The sequence below is a fragment of the Saccostrea echinata genome, unplaced genomic scaffold (assembly GCF_033153115.1).
Source record: "Saccostrea echinata isolate AGI-Se365-2 ecotype Australia unplaced genomic scaffold, CSIRO_AGI_Sech_v1 ptg000019l, whole genome shotgun sequence".
Lineage (NCBI taxonomy): Eukaryota > Metazoa > Mollusca > Bivalvia > Ostreida > Ostreidae > Saccostrea > Saccostrea echinata.
In genome coordinates, this window is record NW_026889768.1 from 2215072 (window position 1) to 2238048 (window position 22977).

The 22977-nt window shown below is 33.3% G+C and overlaps 1 protein-coding gene across 2 annotated transcripts; it reads left to right on the plus strand.

The window, feature by feature from the left end:
• Positions 1 to 249: 249 nt before the first annotated feature.
• LOC133189559 (coiled-coil domain-containing protein 33-like) lies at positions 250 to 22828 on the plus strand. 2 transcript variants are annotated; one of them, XM_061324928.1, is made up of 24 exons: positions 250 to 283; positions 911 to 972; positions 1155 to 1235; positions 2059 to 2352; positions 3939 to 4402; positions 4515 to 4681; positions 4807 to 4928; positions 6685 to 6794; positions 7107 to 7211; positions 7298 to 7389; positions 7465 to 7585; positions 7829 to 7961; positions 10303 to 10436; positions 12633 to 12704; positions 12855 to 13097; positions 14930 to 14971; positions 16453 to 16625; positions 18366 to 18619; positions 19166 to 19254; positions 19546 to 19741; positions 20791 to 20864; positions 20972 to 21082; positions 21338 to 21457; positions 22304 to 22828. In XM_061324928.1, the coding sequence occupies exons 4-24, from the start codon at positions 2073 to 2075 to the stop codon at positions 22355 to 22357; spliced, it is 3156 nt and encodes a 1051-aa protein (XP_061180912.1). In that variant the 5' UTR covers positions 250 to 283; positions 911 to 972; positions 1155 to 1235; positions 2059 to 2072; the 3' UTR covers positions 22358 to 22828. The 2 variants fall into 2 exon arrangements, with proteins under 2 accessions (XP_061180912.1, XP_061180913.1); XM_061324929.1 differs by lacking the exon at positions 14930 to 14971 and having other exon boundaries at positions 251 to 283.
• The last annotated feature ends 149 nt before the right edge of the window (positions 22829 to 22977 follow it).

Here is a 22977-nt window from a genome sequence, read left to right on the forward strand (position 1 = left end):
CGTACGTAATATTAGTCATGTAATTAATCAGATTTTTAAATGACATTATTTTATCGTATATTATTTAAATTAAAGGGCGAAAAATAAATATATATTAATTTACTGTTCAATAAAAGTTGCGCTCAAGTTCATTCAGGGCATTTATGTATTTCTTCTCGGTACGACTACTCGACATAGTGACGATCTCCTATATATGTAAAAGTTGAGAATTACTGCATCTTTAAAACAATGCCAGCAGTGTCGTGTTAGGAAATGCCGCCAATCAATAAGACATGATGAATATGTATAATAATCCTCTTAGAATTTTATCTATAGGCATACATACCGGATGTTAATTTTTGCATCCCCTTTTGAAAGGAGGGGGGGGGGGGTTATTTAATATAACGATAGCCCTTCACTGTATCATGATGCTGAAGGAGCAAAGGCATAGGGCCTACCTTTGAAAGTGGGTAGTATTGATGAATACCATTTTGTTGTAGTTGATTTGGGCTTTTTCTGGAATTATCCTAAGATTATGAACCTTGCAGTTCAGATCAAATCAAATCTATAAATGGGGAGGGGATTTTTCTTATCCTACTAAATACCTTATATCCTATTCAGCATTAAATCATTGGCATGCCTCACATGGGCTTATATTTTAGTAAAATGAATAAATAGAATTTTAGAATTATTTCTTTGAAGAAAGGTAAACATTTTCACTAGTTTACAAGTAAAGTAAATTTAAATCCCCAGTTTTATGTAACTCAGATTCCTTGGAAAGATTTTATTCAATACCTTCAAAATATATGTTTTACCTGTACATATTTATGGAGTCAATTACCTGCATGAATAGTTATGATTTCCTTTATTTTTTATTACTTTGATGTGATCTAATGATCAGGAAAACATATTTTTCATCCTTGCTTTATAGAATCTTGGCAGTGCCATTTAAAGAGACCATCTCCCAATGATTTGTTCAGTCTGTGTTCACAGGTATTGACAGTGCATTGCTTGATTTCATGGCACCAGAGATTTAAACTTTTGAATTTGAATGCATGATAGAATACTATTATATATCTCTCAATAGATTCTACTGTACATGAAAATCACAAAGAGAAAATTTCTTTACTTCATAGTTTGCTAACCTATATTATACAATAATTTATATTTGGTAGATGCCTTTAATATGGAAATAAGATGACTTGTAGCATTCCTTCAGAGAATTGATCAGGAATGGAAATACTGTTTACCTAAGGGTAAGATGAAAGTGTAGGAAATTTAGTTTCATAGTTATACTTAATTTGATGTTTTAAATGTTTAAAGTTATAAACTTTTTTATATGATTTGTTTAATTTTTTTTCATATTTATTTGCAATGGAATTAGGGAATTGTAGTTAGAAAATTTTTAGTACACTATTGACCAGTCCTTAAAGATATCATCTTTTTGGAATTTAATTTTCTATTTTTCTGAACAACTTTTAATGATTAGAGATGTCTTTTGGGGTTTTATTAAATCCCACTAACAAATAAGGCACACATATTTCTCTGATATCAGGTACATGTTTAGTTATCAGTTTTATTATTTATGGGTTTTTCTGTGACAATGGATTTTTTGGGCTCTTTAAATGGTTTGTGTTGGATGTCAACATGGCTTTAAATTTGAAATTTGATGACAAAAATCTCTAAAGATTGTAAAGGTCTATTTCTTGTATGTGGAATTAATTATTGGAGATGAAAGCTTGCACATAGAGAAAACATTTATTAAAGTGATTAAAAGGAACATTAAGATAGGAGGGGGTATATCAAGACTTGAATCTATATCAGTTGTGTGATAATTGGAAAAAGGAATTAAGATTTACAAAACCTTTTACCCTGCCTGAAATCTTATACATGTGCTTTGTTAAGATATTTTGAGGTTCAAAGATTTTTGAAAATTAGTTCACAGTTATGCACCAGATAGAGTAAAAGAAAATTGTAAGTTTTATTCTTGTTACAAAGTCATAATTACTATGTAACAGAATGATAAAACATGTTTTAATTAGTTTCATAATCAAGTTTGTTATTGGGACTTTATTTCAGTAATAACACAAGACATGGAATCACTGACTTCCCATCTTCCTAAGGTGGATGACAAGGCTTTAGAATTCCAAGTGGACATTCAGGATGCACAGTTTAACCATGAGGGTCGATACTTCCTTAGGCTCTCCATCCAGAGCCTACACACCAAGGACTACAGTGGGGTACAGGTACAGAAAGGTTACGGTGCTCCGTACACAAATGAGAACGAGGCTGAAACTGACGTGGTAACACAGCAGGAGTCTGCAGTGCTGTCCAGATTTCAGGACAAACAATTTACCTTCCGGCTCCCTGTTGGTAAGTTTCAGGAGGTGTCATTTCTGTACAAGTAGAGAACCGTGTTTAACCTTTTTGTTACTTTATTTAGTTATGTTTTACGTTGATAACAAATTAATTGATTCATTTGTACTGTAAATCATTTTTTATTCAGGAGAACTTTATTTTCGTGAAATTATGCAAGACTGTCTGCTTGTGAAAATTTCATTCTTGCTTATAATTCTACTCTTAAAGATAAATATATAGAGCAGTAACCAAATTTCATGAAATTATTATTATTCATTATAAATAAAAATTAAAGGACAGTCTCACAAAAATAAGGTTTAACAAAATTTGAGTGATCTGCAGTATTTTTCAAGTAAAATGTCAATACAAAGATACATGTTTGAAATAGAATTTGATATTGTTCTATGGTCATTAACAATAGTGCTGGTTTAATTTCACTCTTTGCATAGCTTTTGGATAAATATCACAATTGCAATGTTAAATTTACACCTTGGTATGAAACTATATTGTTACAGTGCAATCCTTAAAAAAAGCTAAAAGCCTAATAATTAGGGATGGCAATGAATATTCGAATATTCATTCGATGAGTTGATATTTGAATATGAATTTAAGATTCGAATATTCGGTGTTTTTCAGATTTCATAAAAAGAAGTACTGTGATTAATAAATTTTGATTAGAACAGTGCTGGAATTATCCCTGTTTAATTTACTAGCGATCAATTTCGATTGCCTGATTTCTTTCACTACTTTCTTATCTTATAGGTATACTAAATTACATTTATTTTGTTTTGAGTAAGGTGTTAAAGAATTGTACAAAAATGCTTTATGTATAATACAAAACGTACTTTCATTGTTTTTTATTAGTTAGATACTATCGGATCTAGAATCAAGGACAACAAAATGAAAACCCTCTTAGAATGTCTAAAAGACGCAAAGAGTATACTTTTCAAAATAAATTTAATTGATCATTGAAGGAATGTCCAATAGAATTAGTCTGTAATTAATATTGCTCAATTTCAGAATATTTGTGTAAATTACTTGATTATCTCCGGTTGTACATAATCCTAAGTTTTATATTCATTATCGGGAAATTAGTTAATTACTTAGGAAAATTGTCTATGGAAATATTTGTTTATATATTTTAAAAACATTGTATCAAAGATTATAATCATATCAGATTCTCTTATTAGGCAGATAATTGTATATTACACGTATTGAAATCTGAACAGTACACCGTTACAACTATATCTTGGCTTTGGTAAGACGACTGGTTCCTCAGTTGGAGCTACTAATAAATACACGTTTCATTTGTTAAGATTATACTTTTCTACATTGAAATCAATTATATATTGACAAATATCAAATGGAATTTCTTATCGTACACCTACAAAAGTCTTCATACAATTTTACTTCCAATATAAGTATACCTACTCTAAACCTTTCATGAGAGTAGGATGATGCATATATAAATTAAACAAATTTTATTTATTTTATCGAATATTCGAATATATTCGAATACTTTCATTGAATATTCGAATATGAATTATTGACAAAATTGACATCCCTACTAATAATGTCTTTTGACTTCTTTTCTTGAACAGGATTTTGTAAGAATGACAAGAATCATGATCTGTATTTACTTGTGGAGGCCTTCAACCTTCCAAACAATGGTGGCATGGGGAAGAAAGTCGGAGAGGGAAAGTTTGCTATCTACCCTCGGCCGAATGCCCCGAAAATCAAAGCCAATGTGGAGCCTGGTGAAGATTTCTACAACTACACTGATGTATTGTCTCTCTTAAGGACAGTCAGTACAGACAGTGTACAGATGCATTGTGGGAGAATACGGAGTGTTTATGCATTGCGAGAAGTTGTTGCTCCCAAACCAAAATCACCACTTAAAACACCACCTAAAAAAATAAAAAAGAAACAAACTCCACCACCCTCCAGCCGACCAGTCCCAAAACCAAAACCACCCCCCTCACCAACGAGCTCCTGGGGTGGGGACAACATATCCATTTTGCTTCCCTCCTCCCCACCCTACCCACCTCTGTCTGACAACAAAAGGGTAAGGGACTAAACTCTTCTATAGAAAAGGGATAAAGATTTAAAGCCCTAAATTTGAAATGTGACTGAATATTTGTTTTTGGTTGATTTGTTAATTTATTGTTATTTTTCAGGTTAAGGAGGATCCTCTTGAGGACAAGGACAGACACACCTACCACACCGAGTCCTCGTACAGACACGTGTCAAAGCTGGGGGAGGAACAGATCGATGTCATCTTCCACGGAGCCTCAAGTCTCCCCAACACAGAGTCTGGCACAACGCCTCAAGCTTTTATCATCTTGTAAGTGAATTGCTTGATGCATGATTTTCATCTTAACTGTACACAAAAAATTTTTGCTTTCTTTGTAGTATTTCACACACAAACATGGCCCAAAATCTAAAAAAAATCAAAATAATTATTTTTAGGAAGAAATCGGATGAGGATCAGAAAGGTTCTGTGACCCACACTTCTCTGAGACCTACAAGTTCCCCTTCTTGGGAGGAGATGATCAAAACTACCCTGGACTCATCAGAAGCACGGGATGAATGTAAGTATCCTGGGGGGCAAATGTAATCATGGTGGTAAATGTAAGTAATCAGATAATGAAATAATGTAATCAGATAGATTTATGTAAATATCCAGAGGAAATGCAATCAGAGAAGTGTGTGTCCATATTATGGAAAAATGTAAATACTTAGATGAATGTAAGTTTTCTGGGAAATGTAATCAATTGGTAATAAATTAAAATATCCAGGGGAAATGTAAAAGTAAGTAATAATAGAAATAAATGTAAGTGTCCTAGAAAAATTTAATCCTTAGGCTAATGTCTCAATCAGTATCCTGGGAAAATAAAATCATTGTGATAAAAAAAATTATCCAGCAAAAGTGAAATCATGGGGATAAATATCCAGCAAAAGTGTAATCATGGAAATGTATAACTGGCAAAAATGTATAAACATAGAGATGAATATTCAGCAAAAATATAATCAATGGGGATGAATATCCAGCAGAAATGCACTCGTGAAAATATAAAAAAAATCCCGTCCCACTCGTGAAATAAATTCCATATCCAACTACAAAACATTGAATATCCTCTATATATTTATGGAAGATTCAAGAGGGACAGGCAGTTTTGAAAATTTTCTTAATAAATTTTGATGATGATTTGTGTGTAAAATGTAATCATGTAAACATGTAATCATGTAAATACATGTATAAGTTTGAAATCAAACTATTGTTATATTTGAGATTAGATAACAGGGAGGGACATATCATTAGAAATATAACAATTAAGAAAAATATCTAAGAAACTGATTAAAGGACAACTAAACATGAAAACAATTACCACTATAATGAAAATAATTATTTAGATTGAGAAAATTCAGCTGGCTTAAATTTTTTTTTATTTGTGTTTGAAAATGAAATGTATGCAGTTGTCTTAGGGAAACCTAATTCAATCAACAGGTGACTTAGCAAATATCTGCTTCGTACATATTATGACAAATAAGAAGTAAGATTGTCTCTAACACATAAGATGTAAGATTGTCTGTGACAAGTCAGCATATTAATGTCTCTAAGCTACAAATGTCTCCATGACACAACAGTTAAAATGAATGGAATCCCTTTGTTTGTTTCATTTATTGCAGTCTAATCCCTCTGCCTTTGGAGGAGTTTGTATTGATTTAAGTTTGATTATCTGAGGGACCCTACTGGTCTTCTGTCATAAATTGAATTGCACTGCAATTTATTAGAAATTGAATATGTCTCCTCTTACTTAATGAGATTTTTTTTTGTTCGAAAGTTTTTATATAAATTGAATTCCAACACGAGTTCCTATATATTTTTCAGCAGAATGTCCGTAATTTTTTTTTCTGTAAGGGAAAAAATATATCACTCTAGAATTGAGGAAATTTTAATTGTGATTTCAATTGATTTAAAGATAGTTTCTTCTGATTTATTAACAATTAGGCAAACATATACATATACATGCATAGAGAAGTGTTTGAAAAAAGCAAAGCATAACAATAAATGTTTAAAAATTGACTGGTTTAATGGTCAGTGAGACCATAATTAAACTGTAACACTGTAACAGGTGAGGTTGATTATAAGTCATTTTTTAAGCTATGGAAATACATGTATATGTTCCTTGTAGGTATGATTGGCATTTGTTTTAGATCAATGTATATGTTCCTTTGATCTAAAATCAAATGCCAATCATACCTACTTCTTTGCTGTAAAAAATAAATTGTACAAAATGTGACAAATATTCTGCCTCTGTTACACTCTGTAATGTTGTTCTTCAGTCCTGGTGGTCTCAGTGGCTGACGGTCCATCTAAACAGGAACTAGTGGACTACAAAATCCCTGTCAACTCACTACAGCCATTCCACCAATATCACCTGGAACTGGTCAAGGTAAGTAACTCTTACAAGACTAGATTTAAAGGGAGATCAGCAGAATTTCAACTACTCACAGTTATTTTTGAAATATGCAATGTTGACATTTTAAAAAAATAAATTTACACAGTTATAATAATAGGCAGACCTCCACATTGGACAAAAAAGTTAAGTTTCAAAGAATTTTGTAAAAGGTTGTTGACTCCTTTAGTTCATAGAAATTCCTTGTAAAAGTTTCTGCTGTCAATGTGATGCCAAGGAGAGCAATTTGGTTCATGTATTTATAAACATATTGCATATATGTAACATTTCCCACTAATACTTTTATAGCCAAAGAAGGGGGTGCCTAATGGAGTTCGAGTGTTTGCCTCAATAACCAGAAAACTGTCGAAACTCCCTAAAGATGCTTCTTCTCCAAACTATCTGGGACTAGAGGTACACACAAAGCCTTAAATTCTCACTTTTTTCCTTTGATTTTAAGTTTTTATTTTATATACAAAATTGTAATTGTGAATTTGTAGGTTTTACTTCAAGCTGTCCAGAAACCACTACAGACCTCTATGGGGCCCCTTATTGCTGTGGCTAGGATTGTCCCTGACTTCTACAATTACAGGTTAGTCTTAGGAATCATCATCTTCTGATTTATCTAACTGCATTTAAATAAAACAACCCTATTTTTAATTTACAGAAGTAATTACTTGATCTCTAACCCTCGTGCTGCTGGGGTCACAATGACAAGTGTCTCATTTCCTTCACCCCACCCTGCCTCCTTCAGTGTTCCCCCAGGGACTAAACATGGCTATCCTCAGGTATGTATGACATAGTACATGTACCTTACAAATAATACATGTACAGTAAAAAAAACAGTATGGAAAGATCCTTAAATTGCTTCCTTTTATTCATAATTTCAAAAACCCTGTTCATGTTTTATCATTTGGTTGTGAGACATGCAGGTTTTGTTTCTTTATCTTGGAAACATGGAGTTCAATTTTAAATTGATTAGCAATAATAATGCAGATGTTGATTTAAAAGAGAAATTGTTCCTTTAACAGATAAGTTTGCCAGGGAAGCCTGACGTACAGCCAGTGTGGAATCACCCGTACCTGTTCTGTGACGAGAGAGACAAGGCCACTCTCTTCACCCCATCAGCAGCTCTAGTTATAGAGTACTACCACCAGGACACAGGTAAGCAAGGTCAAGGTCACTCTCTTCACCCCATCAGCAGCTCTAGTGATCGAGTACTACCACCAGGACTCGGGTAAGCAAGGTCAAGGTCACTCTCTTCACCCCATCAGCAGCTCTAGTTATAGAGTACTACCACCAGGACTCAGGCAAGCAGGGTCAAGGTCAATGATCCAATAATAGCTTCAGTTTATTCCAATGATTTAAGTTGAAAATTTACATGAAAAGGAAAAATCATAATTCCTGAAGACCTTAACCTGAGATGATCTGATAGATTAAAAATTGTACCTCTTTAACATACTGAGAGCCTAAAGTCCCCAAATGAGCTGACACTACAATGTAAAAGTAAATCTCTGCCTTTTTCCCCATTTTAAGAGAGCGAGAGTATTAATCATCCTGACACAGACTAAAACTGAAACAGTTTCTCCAAATTGTTGTATATCCCTGTATACAATTTTCAACCTCACAATCACTTAGCTATGATGTCTCACATCTGCTCAACTATGATGTCACAGTCAACTATGAGGTCTTCCACAACACTCCCAACACCTCTGTCGTGCTTGTTGTACAAGATTCTTGGACAAGTTTTAAATGTTGAAAATTTAAAGTTAAAATCATAATAAGTTAATGTAATTATCAATAAAGATGGAATTTTATCATCTATTTTAAAACTATAATCCCTTAAAACTAGGGGTGGCAACGAATATTCGAACATTCGAATATTCATTCGATGAGTTGATATTCGAATATGAATTTAAGATTCGAATATTCGGTGTTTTTCAGATTTCGTAAAAAGAAGTACTGTGATTAATAAATTTTGATTAGAACAGTGCTGGAATTGTCCCTGTTTAATTTACTAACGATCAATTTCGATCGCCTGATTTCTTTCACTACTTTCTTATCTTATAGGTATACTAAATTACATGTATTTTGTTTTAAGCAAGGTGTTAATGAATTGTACAATAATGCTTTATGTATAATACAAAACGTACTTTCATAGTTTTTATTAGTTAGATACTATTGGATCTAGAATCAAGGACAACAAAATGAAAACCTTCTTAGAATGTCTAAAAGACGCGAGGAGTATACTTTTCAAAATAAATTTAATTGATCATTGAATGAATGTCCGATAGAATTAGTCTGTATTCAATATTGCTCAATTTCAGCATAAATGTGTAAATTACTTGTCAATGATTATCTCGGGTTGTACATAATTCTAAATTTTATATTCATTATCGGGAAATTAGTTAATTACCTAGGAAAATTGTCTATGGAAATATTTGTTTACATTGTATCAAAGATTATAATAATATCTCTTATTAGGCAGATAACTGTAATTCATTACATGTATTGAAATCTGAAAAGTACACCGTTACGACTACATCTCGCCTTTGGTAAGACGACTGGTTCCTCAGTTGGAGCCACTATAAATACACATGTTTCCTTTGTTAAAATTATACTTTTCTACATTGATATCAATTATTTATTTCAAACATTGACAAATATCAAATGGAATTCCTTATTGTACACCTACAAAAGTCTTCATACAATTTTACTTCCAATATAAGTATACCTACGCTAAACCTTTCATGAGAGTAGGATGATGCATTATATAAATTAAACAGATTTTATTTATTTTATCGAATATTCGAATATATTCGAATACTTGCATTGAATATTCGAATATGAATTATTGACAAAATTGACATCCCTACTTAAAACAAATTTACTTTCTCAGTTATTAAGGAACTATTTTGCGGAGTAAAAATTTTATAAAAAACTTGGAAAAAATCCTTTAAAAGGATGACAGATTTAAAAACATAAATCCTGATTAACGATATAATTAAAAAATTTAATACAATTTTTCCCCATTTACAAATTTTCCATGAATCTTGTATGACAAGCATTGACAGAAGAGCGTAGTGGGAACAAGAACTCTGGATAGAGAAAGAACTGGATTACGAAAAGAGAGAGGCAAAGAAAATGTAATAAACAGAGAAATCAGTATTATCAAAGGATGCTCACATTCTGAGTGAATCATACGGTGATGATGGGTGGTGCTAAGGGTATTACAGTAAAACTTGTCTAATCCGGACACCACTGGTTCTAAAGTAATTGTCTGGATTAGACAACATTCCGGAATAGACAACATGTAAAACGATGTAAAACAAAAGTTTCACTGTATGACAGTTTTGTAGTTGGATATGGAATTTATTTCTTTTGTGAGACTGAGCTTCCCATCCATGAAAATATTTAAAAAAAAAATCCTGTCCCACTCCTGAAATAATATCCTCTATGTATTCTTGTTTGACTTTTTCTGCACAGATTTTATATTCTTTTCCAGCCATGACAGATCAGTTCTGGAAGGTGAAGAGTCCTATGGGGTTCTCAGCTTTACAGCTTGACAAAGATTTGTACAAGGAGCTGATAAAGGAGAATGCAGTCAAAGGTCTGAGAGTAGATAACCTACCTGTACAGGTAAGACTAAGGGCTGAGAGTAGATAATATAACATTACAGGTAAGACAAAGGGCTGAATGTAATCTACCTCTACAGGTAAGACAAAGGGCAGAGAGTAGACAATCTACCTCTACAGGTAAGACAAAGGGCTGAGAGTAGACAATCTACCTCTACAGGTAAGACAAAGGGCTGAGAGTAGACAATCTACCTCTACAGGTAAGACAAAGGGCTGAGAGTAGATAACCTTCCTGTACAGGTAAGACAAAGGGCTGAGAGTAGTCAACTTACCCATACAAGTAAGACAAAGGACTGAGAGTAGACAGTATACCTGTACAGGTAAGACAAAGGACTGAGGACCTGTACAGGCAAAGAGACAAGAGAGCTGAGAGAAGGGAGTAGGCAATCTACCTGTACAGGTTTGACGAAGGACTGAGAGTAGGAAATCTACCTGTACAGGTTTGACAAAGGACTGAGAGTAGACAATCTTCCTGTGTAAAGGTAAGACAAAGGACTGAGCATAGACAATCTACCTGTACAGGAAAGACAAAGAGCTGAGAATAGAAAGTAGACAATCTACCTGTACAGGAAAGACAAAGAGCTGAGAATAGAGAGTAGACAATCTACCCTTACAGGTAAGACAAAGGACTGGGAACCTGTACAGGTAAGACAAAGAGCTGAGAGTAGAGAGTAGACAATCTACCCTTACAGGTAAGACAAAGGACTGGGAACCTGTACAGGTTAGACAAAGAGCTGAGAGTAGACAGTAGACAATCTACCTGCACAGGTTTGATAAAGGACTGAGAGTAGCCAATCTACCTGTAAAGGTAAGACAAAAGATTGAGAGTAGACAATCTACCTGTACAGGAAAGACAAGAGCTGAGAATAGAGAGAAGAAATTTTACCTGTACAGGTTTGACAAAGGACCGAGAGTAGAAAATCTACCTGTAAAGGTAAGACAAAGGGTTGAGAGTAGACAATCTACCTCTACAGGTTAGACAAAAAACTGAAATTAGACAATCTACCTGCATAGGTAGGACAAAGGACTGAGAGTAGATAACCTTCCTGTACAGGTAAAACACAGGGCTAGGAGAGGACAATCGACCAGTACAGGTAAGACAAATTACTGAGAGTATACAATCTACCTGTAAAAAGTTAGACAAAGGCTTCGTCTCACCTTCCATCAGACTTGAACAACCCGTCTTATTTCTGTGAACAGTCACTTGCAAATCAATAAATGAGTAATATTGATTGAGTGCTCAACGACTTGATAATCAGTGAGCTTCATGAATGATACAGTAAATCATTCATTGTTTAGTAATTTGATCATTAAAATTGTCGTGGTATTAAATTAATATTTACTTTATTATTTTCCCATTTTATGAAATCAAAAAAAGGAAGTTATATACCCTGACAGTTAAGATGTGAGAAATTAGGCACTTTTATTCTATACTTGAGAATATTTTATTAAAGGTTTTCAAAGATTATCCTGGTGTAAGTAAATGACACATAAGTTCATGAAAACTAAACATCTCCTTAGATAATAAAAGTATTGGTCAGTGGTCATTAATTAGTTAGATGACAGATTTTATTCACACCCTGTAGATTAGTACCAGGTCCATTTAGTTTTTCATTGTTAATAGCTACTGTCCACCCACACTAAGTTGACCAAGCGGGAGTAACCTTTCAGTTACCTTTTAAAAAAATTCTACTCGCTAATGTCCATTATGACAAGTTAATGACAAATCAATGGCTGACCATCTGACCTCATATATAGATATAGGCATTATTTTGTAAAGATTCATGAAAGGAAAACTTTATTTTACACATGCTTCTACCCATTGGAACTGTACCCACCTATCAAATGTTCAGCTGGCTATGCCAAGTCAACTATTCGTGGGTGGACAATGTATGAACATGAATTATATAAAAAGTTGATATTTTGTTATAAGCTGTTGATTTCTCATATAGGTACTTTTTTGTGTTCTATACCAGTCATTTCCCCACATACTCTTTACTTCACACTCTTGTAGTATTAATAAAACACCATGTACTGTATCATTTTCTTCATTCTACAATTCAATTCCAAGAAATATAAAGCAAAATGAATCTTAATTTTTTAATTAACATTTTATAAATTAACTGTATAGCATAATGAACACAAATTATTTGATAGTTGTTTTACAGTGAAGCTGAAATGAACAGTGTATATTTTACAGGGTACAGACATCGTAACAATCGAGGGGACACAACCCACAGTTGGAGTAATTTTAAAGCTCATTACAAATAGTGTAAGTTAATAACAAATTTGACACATTCTGAAGTCATACTTCTTAAGAAAATTCTAAAGGTTTTGCAAGAATTAAACTCTTTTAATGAATACCAAGGAGAGAAATGAAAAAGGAGGATTTTGGTTAATATAATTTTCTGGATTCCTTCAGGAACCGGATGCCATGGTGAGGGCAGACAATCTGGAATCCCTCCCTGCTCTGGATTTGTTCCCTGAGCCGAGTGCTGGGTACTTCCGTACTGGAGATGACGCTAATGGTGTGAAATCACCAGAAGTGTTAAAGGTTAACTTTGCTGACGAGACATCGTGGGACTCGATGGGAACTGAGAAACCGGAATCTCCCCCGCAACAGCCCGGGTACTACTTACAGAAAGTATACAAGAAACCCATGTCTGTAAGTACAGGTTTATTGTCCTGTAGTTCTAACTTATTGAACATTAACTACATCACCTTTAGTCCTCATTATATTTGTAATGTGCACAAAGAAATGCTTAAATATTAACTTATTTAGAAAGAAAAAAATCTTTTTTTTTTGCACAGAAATATTTAAATTATGTACATGTATAGAGAAAAACACAAACATTGCATACTTGTGTTGTTTCTAATTTTTATCATAGTGCTTGATAAGCGTATGCTTCGGAGGTACTCATATTTATGTGTGCATGTAATGTCAAGATGATTTTATTCTGATCGATTTTAAATGATATTAATTTTGATATGGCAGATTAATGTGATTTGGTAAGTCAAAGATCAAACCAGAGGCCGCTGTGTCTTTTTTTTTTCATTTCTGCTACGTTCTTATGTATACACTTCTGAATGTGAAGACTCTGATGTCATTGTATGTAATTAACTTTATCCTCAATCTGTCTCATCTTTATAATTTTATGGGAAATTTACATTAACATTTTAATGCCCTGTTCACACAGAGAGTTTAATTTGAATTAAACCTAAGTTACTGCGAATTAAATTTGAACCATGTTCACACAGAGAGTTTAATTTGAATTAAACCTAAGTTACTGCGAATTAAATTTGAACCATGTTCACAGAGAGAATTGAATGTGAATTAGTTTAATTTGAATTAATTTACTACGTATCAAATTACTTCACATTTAGCTCTGTGTTAAGGCTATAGCAAAGCTAATTCAAATTTAATTCTGACGCATGTGTAATAGCAAAGTAAAGCCACTTAATTGCCACATGTCGGTGGTCAGATATCAGTACTTATGCTATTTTTGAGTGAAAAACAAAGATGAATTAAGTTTATCAGTAAATATCTGTACAGACACCATGATATTATGTCAAATGTAATCTGCTGTGCATAAGGTGACATGATTTGTAAATGACATCATAATAGCCTTACTATATAGAAATAAAAATTTAATTCACATAGTTTACTTTGCATTGACTGTTGTGTGAACATGAATTAAATCGGATTAGTTTAATTCGCATTATTTTACTATGAATTTATTTACTGCGAATGAAATATTTAATGCATATTCGTGTGAACAGGGCATAAAATGGTACTGGTTAAAGTAGAATAAAACTTTGTCAAAATGTTGCAAATAATGTGTGTTACAATAAATTATCAAATTTAAATCTTATGTGATTTGTCCTTCTGAATTGCATTATCTACAAGGATAGCTTAGTAAGCTTTATTTTTTCAGGAGTTTGATTCCAGTAGGGCTAAGGTTTTAATTCATTTTTTTTTCTGAGATTCTACACCTAAAATACCCTTTTTGACTATTTAATTCTGGACATTTTAAGGTTCATGATGCCCAAAGTTTATTAATCCAAATACTTTCTGTTTTTCTATGATATTATGAGTTAACACGTCACTCAGGAAAAGATTTTGTTATTCATCATAGATCACTGCATACAGTTTTAGTGTTACACAGACCAGTTTTGTTTTACAAATTTTACATAACACAGAAAGCATTTCAGCAATGTTCAAAGTAAAATTTCTAATCACTTCATTCTAATTTCTGCAGCTGTAAAAAAAAAAAAAAAACCAACAAACGATAATTTTTGGGGTTGTACTTATTCTTACTGGTAATTTTGAGTGTTTGCCTTATTTAGGAATAAGATTTTTCCTTTTTTTTTGGGGGGGGGGGGGGGTCAATTTTTAGTTTAGTCTTTCAGAATTATCCTCCTTTCTGACTCAAAAATCTTTCTCTACAGATTATAATAGAAATGAATGATTTCAATCAGTGTTGTATTATGTTGTAGCCTAATTGTTTGTTCCAAGTCTATTCATTATCAGATTTACAGGTAACAACTGGATTTATTTAACCCTGTTTAAATGTATTACCCTGCTTTGCTTTCAATTAAATATTTTGCTATTCAGAGTTATTCCCCTTTAACTGCATTTTCAATGTATTTAAAAGAATTCTTCAATTTATTAATTCTATCAAGAATGTTGTCTAATTGTTACAAACTTCCTGCATGTATTATACCTGCATGCTGTGTGAGTGGAATTTATTATTAAATTAATAAGATAAAGATTAAATATTTCATGAAATATCAAGCCAGTCAATAAAATGTATAATATTGCATGTGTAGAATACATTCTAGATTTATATTCCTATCAATCAAGTCTTTCTCGTCTGTGTATTATATCTGTTGATAAAGAAATATTGATTTCTCTGGGCTATCCTGTAAAATGAGCTGCAGTTTTCTTTTTAAGTTCAGGTAACTTTAAATGTTCAGCCAGGTGGAGAAATCATGTTACCTGTTGATCCTGTGCAAACTTGCCTTGGTTACCAAGAGGCCATATGTAAACAAAAAGATTACCAAATTTCAGATTTACACCTGTCAAAATTCTTTAAATCACCAGACAATTAATTGCAAAACTGACACAAACACTTCCTTAAGAAATGATTAACTAAGTATTTTAAGGTGCATGTTAAATGCATATGGTGTTTTTTGAGATCAGCTCCTTTAGGAAGCCCCATGCAATCTTAAAGTGTATAATATTAGAAGATCTTTGTACAGCCTGATCATGCCAAGAAGGATTTAACTATTTCTTTGCCAAATGTGTGTCATAAAAATTGAAAATGTGAAGAAGAATTAGGCCACCATCATAAATAGTGTGTTGGGGATTATTGTATTTGTGTAATTTGTGATAAAACAGACAAATCTGGGAAAATGGCTACTATGTATTATAGGCCTTATACAGCTGAGGTAAGAATTAGTACGTTCAGAATTCTATTATTTGCTTAGATAAAATGGTGATTCTTTTAAATCTAAATTTCTTAAATCCATTTAATAAATACCATGTTGGGTGTTCAGAGACATTGAATTTACTCAATTAATATTATTGGTACCTGAAAATCAACAGAAAAAGTGTTAGAAGACATTATCAAATTACAAAATATTATTGGTAGCCGAAAAGCCACAAAAAATGTGTTAGAGGACATTATCAAATTTATGTAAAGTAATTCTTTGATATGCTAAAGAACTGTTGTTCTTCTGTTTATTTTTCTCTAACCATGGTTGATAATTTAATGAGGTTGTAAAAAAGGGATTTGATTTATATGAATGATTAGATGTACATAAAAATCAATTAAATTTAATCATGTATCATTTAATTTGTTCAATGTTATTTTACAAACATTAAAATGATCAATTTTTGTTATTGTGTATATACGGTATTTACCAAAACAGGCAAGTTTTAAATTTTTGAGAATTACTATTGTAAAATTTTATTTTCAGTAGAACTTTTTTCACGTGTCTGTGTTGTTGATTTTCAGCCTATCAAAGATGGGGATCTTCCTCCCTATGAAGCTATGGAGTCCATACTCCCAGATTACCAGTACATCTTTGTGGACCCAGACAACAAATCTGGTCGCCCACCCCAGAGGCCACCAGCTGCCACCCAATTGCCAGGGGCTACCTCTTCGATGCCAGGAGGCCCCTCTACCAGGTAAATATTTACGGATTCAGTCCACCCTGACCCCCCTCCCCTGGCCCTAAAAATGCTATGCTGAAAAATTTGCATCAGGTACATGTAATTATGACATATGAGTAAATGATTATTTTCATGTTAACCTCATCTTCCTGAACACAGCTGTAATGCAATTGAAAATTGCATTTCCTCTCTAAACTCATTAATGTTGTTTTTAAAATGTGTAAATTTAAGATATTTCGTCTTGAATTTTATTTAATTTAAGAACCCTCTCTACACTGCACAGCAAAGAGTTCTGATTCTGTGGTATTTTTCTGCAGTTAGAGTGATCTGCCCTTAGATCTAAATTCCAATAAATTGAAATTTACAGTATATTACTCAATTTGTAACAAGTTCAAGCATTCATAACATTTTAAATAGCCAAGATAAATTAATAGATCACTTTATTCGCATGTATTTTCTCCACGGAAGTAAACAGTAGTGATTTATGTTCATTGATACTTGATTGTTTTTGAACATTTTTCCTGGAAGTAAATGCCACATACCATATATTGAAAATTAAATTGATAAGCTCAATATTTACAACTTTATTCAATATAATCTTCTCAATGTCCAAAAAACATTTTGCACTGGTGTATAGAGGGTCCTTAAACTTGTTTAAATAAAAGTTAAAACTGTAAGAAAAAGGAAAAATGGGCACCCATGTGTTTTATTGGATTACTCTGTAATTAAAAAAAACTGTGAAGCAAACATAGGAAAAAGAGAAATATAGAATTTGCAAATTTTGTTCATGCGGTGCCCTTGTATCGGATACTTCCACGGATGTATTTCGCTATCATCCTCATTCTTCTATGAAAATTATTTTTTTGACAATCATTCAAATGCGAGCGGCTGTATGACATAGCTCCTAGAGATGCGATATGTTTTGCATTTTATTCTATGATATCAGTTATACGAAACTTTGGAGAGAACAAACACTGAATGATCGAGAGAGAAGAGTTAGCTTTCAAGGAGTATATGAAAACAGATTTGAAATTTATAATTTTCAAACTTTTCGGTAGAATATTATGGCTTACATATACCAAGAGCATTTCTGACTGATTTATTATAACCTGTTTAGAAGTTTTTTTAATTTGAAAATCATAAAAAATACGAATTTCGGGCATCTCCAACTGTTATTTATCTTTTCACTCTAAGAAATTTATTGCTGATTTGAGAATGGCCAATACTTCAATATTGAAAGCATTAAGTTTCATAAAATTACAAGTTTTAGAATATAAAAGAAAAATTATTGTTTGGCCCAGGATGAAAATATTGCTCACTCCTTCCTCCTTATTGTAAAATGCACAGAAACATGAACAAGTTACAATGGTCTCAAGTCACATTAGAAGTGGAATATCACTTAGACCAAGGATTTTGATACATTCTTTGTAAAAAATAATGAGAACATTTTTTTACCATTACAGTTGTTCACCAGTTTTATGCTATAAATAAAAGTCATGTGACAATAACATGAACAGATGATATATTTTGCACTCTTTGCTTGCTTCACTGTGCAGTTGAGTATCAAAACTTTGCTATAAATATATTTTTGATAATTCTTTCAATTTTATGGTACAAATATCATAAAAGAAATATTTGAATTTGACTTGCTTTGTCTCCTTCATATTTCTATTTTGAATTCATATTGAATTTGGCAACTAAAAGGTAAATATAGTTATCCTTCATTGAAAATGATAATTTGGATTCACATTACAGTTACCAACCGGCAAATCTGGACCAGACATCCATGAATGTATTGGACCACCAGATGAAGGAACTGGAGAATTATCGGACTGCTGTCCACAAAATGGGTCAAGATATCCTCGCCCTGAGACAGCAGATCCGAGAGCTGGAGGCAAATAACAGTCAGCTCCGACGAGATCTGGCTAATTACAATGATGCTGGTAAACTGATGATTGAATCAGCGGAACTAGACAATCTCACAAAACCAGAGGTCATGTCCAGATATGGTAATTATCAATGTTTGCCATCTTACGAAATACATTTGAAAATTTGAAACAGGACCAAATAAACTGGACAATTCATTTCTGAAGTCAAAAATTCTTCGAGAAATAATTTTTGCAAGGAAATCTTGATAGTTGTGAGATTTTATAAAAATACAAAAATTTTCACATAAAGGAATTAAAGCAATACATGAAGCATTTTCATGGATAAAAAATATAAAGAAATTTCCACATCAATTGTAAGAAAATCAGTTAAGAGTTCCACAGTAATGTTAAATGCAGGTGTGATATCAGAGAACAAGAAGTTTATTGATTATTTTGAATCTTTCTTCCATTAATCATGTAAACTATTTTCAGCCATCTTGAAACAAACTCTAGTAATTAGCAGTAATGATCTCAAAAGCTACAAAGAGAGAGTTCAGCGACTACAGAATGAACTCATTAAAGTAAGCTCACTTGAGCTGAGCTGGTGAACATAAGCTCTATTAAGCTTAAGTAGGAGTGTAGTTATTTAGAGGGTAATTGGGACTCTGCACGTTTTGCTTTTTTCAGCTGCACTAAAACAAACACTGCAGTCAAACTCTGGTGACATACAAGCCTACAAAGACAAGGTTCAGAAACTACAAAACGAACTCATCAAGGTACAATATGGTGACACATGCTTTTTTTGCAATATCTTCACTCAAGTGTGATGGTATATTACTGGCACTATTTTCATATTTATGTACTTTTAAAATGTAAATCTATGAAAATATGGTGCTGTGATACATGTGTATACATGTATTGATACAAATACAGCTTTAAAAAGTTTTTTTTTTCATTTGATTAAGTCTGAAAGAAAACTTTTTTAAATAATTTACCTGTAAAAGACACTTTTTTTCTGAGATGAATTCAAAAGAATTCTTTGACAATTCAATAGAATTTTTTTGTAGAAAAATGACCAGGAAAAGAGATACATAAAGATTGCTCAGAACTACAAACAACAGAATGAGGTGATCACCAAACTCCAGGAAAAACTGAAGAAGATGAGGACGGTGGAGGAGGCGTGTAAAAAACAGGAGAAGGTCATAGAGAAGATGGAGAAGATTCTAGAAAAGCAACACAGAGACCGGGGCAAAAAGTCAACAGGTAAGTCACACAGAGATCGGGGCAAAAAATCAACAGATTAGTCACAGAGAGACCAGGGCAAAAAGTCAACAAGTAAATCACATGGAGACCGGGGCAAAAAGTCAACAGGTAAATCACATGGAGACTGGGGCAAAAAGTCAACAGGTAAGTCACACAGAGACTGGGGCAAAAAGTCAACAGGTTAGTCACAAAGAGACTGGGGCAAAAAGTCAACAGGTTAGTCACAAAGGGACTGGGGCAAAAAGTCAACAGGTAAATCACATGGAGACTGGGGCAAAAAGTCAACAGGTTAGTCACAAAGAGACTGGGGCAAAAAGTCAGCAGGTTAGTCACAAAGAGACTGGGGCAAAAAGTCACAGGTAAGTCACATGGAGACTGGGGCAAAAAGTCAACAGGTTAGTCACAAAGAGACTGGGGCAAAAAGTCAACAGGTTAGTCACAAAGGGACTGGGGCAAAAAGTCAACAGGTAAGTCACATGGAGACTGAAGCAAAGTCAACAGGTAAGTCACAAAGAGACTAGGGCAAAAAGTCACAGGTAAGTCACAAAGAGACCGGGGCAAAACGTCGACAATCACACTGTTTGTAAGGGAAGCAACACAGAGACTGGGGCAAAAAGTCAACAGATAAGTCAAACACAGAGACCAGGGTAAAAAAGTCAACAGGTTACTTACACTGTCAGTAAGGTGGATGCAACTCCAAAAAAAATCAAAGTTTAGTTGTTAGTAATGGAAACCCTGGTAGACAGGAGGATTGACCTGTTTCTCTTCTTACTACAAATAAATGTACCTTTGAAAAGCGATAGTTAGAAATACATCAGTCATCTAACAGTTGAGATGGAGACACTGGTGGCAGCATTTCAAGAATCTGCCATCCTATTTAAATTCTTTCCATATTTGCAAGATTTTCATGATTTTCAAATTTTAAGAATACAAGTTGAGTTGATCCAAATTTATTTTTTGTCTTGTACCTTGGGCTAAGGTAAACATCACGTGTCAGATATCCTTGCTGATTTTGAATCCTGACTTATTATTGACTTCTCTGCCAACAGATGCTGCCCAAGAAGCCAATGAAGCCTTGTTAGAGGAGAACAAGAGACTACGACAACAGGCTGATGACTTACGGGTAAGGAAAATAAGTGGACAAGTATTTTGAGAAAAGAAAATAAATGGACAGCTCAGTAAAAAATGTTCTCCATATCTCTGTGTTTATTTGGAAAATATTTATTCCAGGATCAGCTGAGATTAAGTAATAAAGGATCATCAACATCTGAAACAGATAAACTGGAACTCTATCAGGCTCTGGAGAAAGCCGAGGCTAGGATACAGTCTCTGGAAACCCAGGTATAATCTTCTTTCATGTTATATTTGCTAAAAATTGAAAATTTTGATTTGCACATGACAAATGTGCAAAATATTTATTTTCATATGACAAACATTCAAAATATTCATTCTAATATGTGAAACATTAAAAATGTTTATTAATTCAAAACATTATCAGAATGAAACATTATGGAAGGCATTGTTAAGATAAAAAATGATTGAAAGTGAAAAGGCATCAAAATATTTTGAGATTTCCTATAATTTCTATTGTTACAGCTTTTAGAGAATTCTAGAAGTTGGGGTAAAGAGAGAGCAGATATGTTGTTAAAGTTAAATGAAGCGGAACACGGGTTTGGACGTTCAGCGGGCATGGTTCTACATGATTACCCAGTCTATGTAAGTTCTAATGACTATCATGTGAACCCAGTTACTTAGGTTTAAACCCCAATCAAAAAGACTAACATGACTTAAACGTATTGAGTAAATGTAAAGTTACCTCCCTTATCATGCTCTTGCCTTTTTCAGATCCCACAATGTGAAATCTTACTATATTCCAGAAACTCTCACTAGATTAATAATGTTTTCTCTGTAATTAGGACATTTAAGTTTCTGTCTATTCTGTGGTTAACATGTCTTAATAAATAATCAGGAGTCTCCAAGAGAGGTGCGACAATCGAGGAAACACACCTACTTAAGTGCCCCTCCTCCTTGTCGATGTGCCTGCCAGGTACAGAGAAATCCACCGAGTTCCTTCCCAGAGTTATCTACCTTAACAAATCCCACTGAGTTCCTGCCCAGAGTTATTTACCTTAATAAAATCCCACCAAGTTCCTTTCCAGATTTATCACCCTTGATAACCACCAATTAGATATTATGTATTGTCCTAACACTGTACTGTTGTTGTTATCTGCATTGCCCTCACATTAGTTTGTGATACCTGATGCACTAGTGTGATATCTGATGCACTAGTGTGATACCTGATGCACTAGTGTGATACCTGATGCACTATAACCTTTACTTTTGGTGTATTATCGTGCCAAAAATTAGATTAGCATAATTTATCCTTCTTTTTAAACTTAATTTACATTTGTTCTTAATTTTCTTTTTGTGACTCAAAAGTTTATTTATACACAGAGGCCTTTGCTGAATTGAAAGATGGTAAAATTTATTCTGGCTTGTTGAACAACTGTTGGAGTATGGAGAGTGTTAGAATTTTGAATGTGTTTGTATATAATTTTTCAGAATGATAAACTCGCCCGTAACAGTCCTCGGCGATTGTCTCCCCTGTACCGCTGATACAACTCATGAACCCCCTTCTGGTGCTTTCAATATGGCTGCCAACTGGAGCTGAACAGACTATAAATGTCACCTTTATTTATTAGTTACATCACGCCACTCAAGAAGAGATCTAAAGTTGCTGCCTCTTGTGAATGCATGAATTGTACAACTGTGTTAAAATGATATTGTCAACTGAATGATTTACTGCTTATACCCTGGAGTGATGCTGAATCGTCTTTTTCTTCACATTCTTAATCACATTTTATATTAAAGGTAACTAAGGGGTAATGTGCTTATTCTCATTATGTATCGGACTTTCATACATATTCCTGGATTGTTCTCGACTGTGGTAGCAGGAACCACTGTAAACCATGGCTCATTGTTCATCATCGTTGTACAATAATTCTTATATTGTTATCAGTTTCATATAATTATGTATTGTTAGAGATTATGCATTTTGTTGGAAATAAATTATTTATTAGTTGTAAATGTTTTTTTGTTGATGTTGCTCTAAAGTGTATTACTGTAAAACTTGTTTATTACGAACACAGATATAGCAAATTTACGGACATAGCTTTTTAATTTGCAATCCCCGGCGAAATTCTTAACAATTCCGTATTAAATTTTTATGGATATAA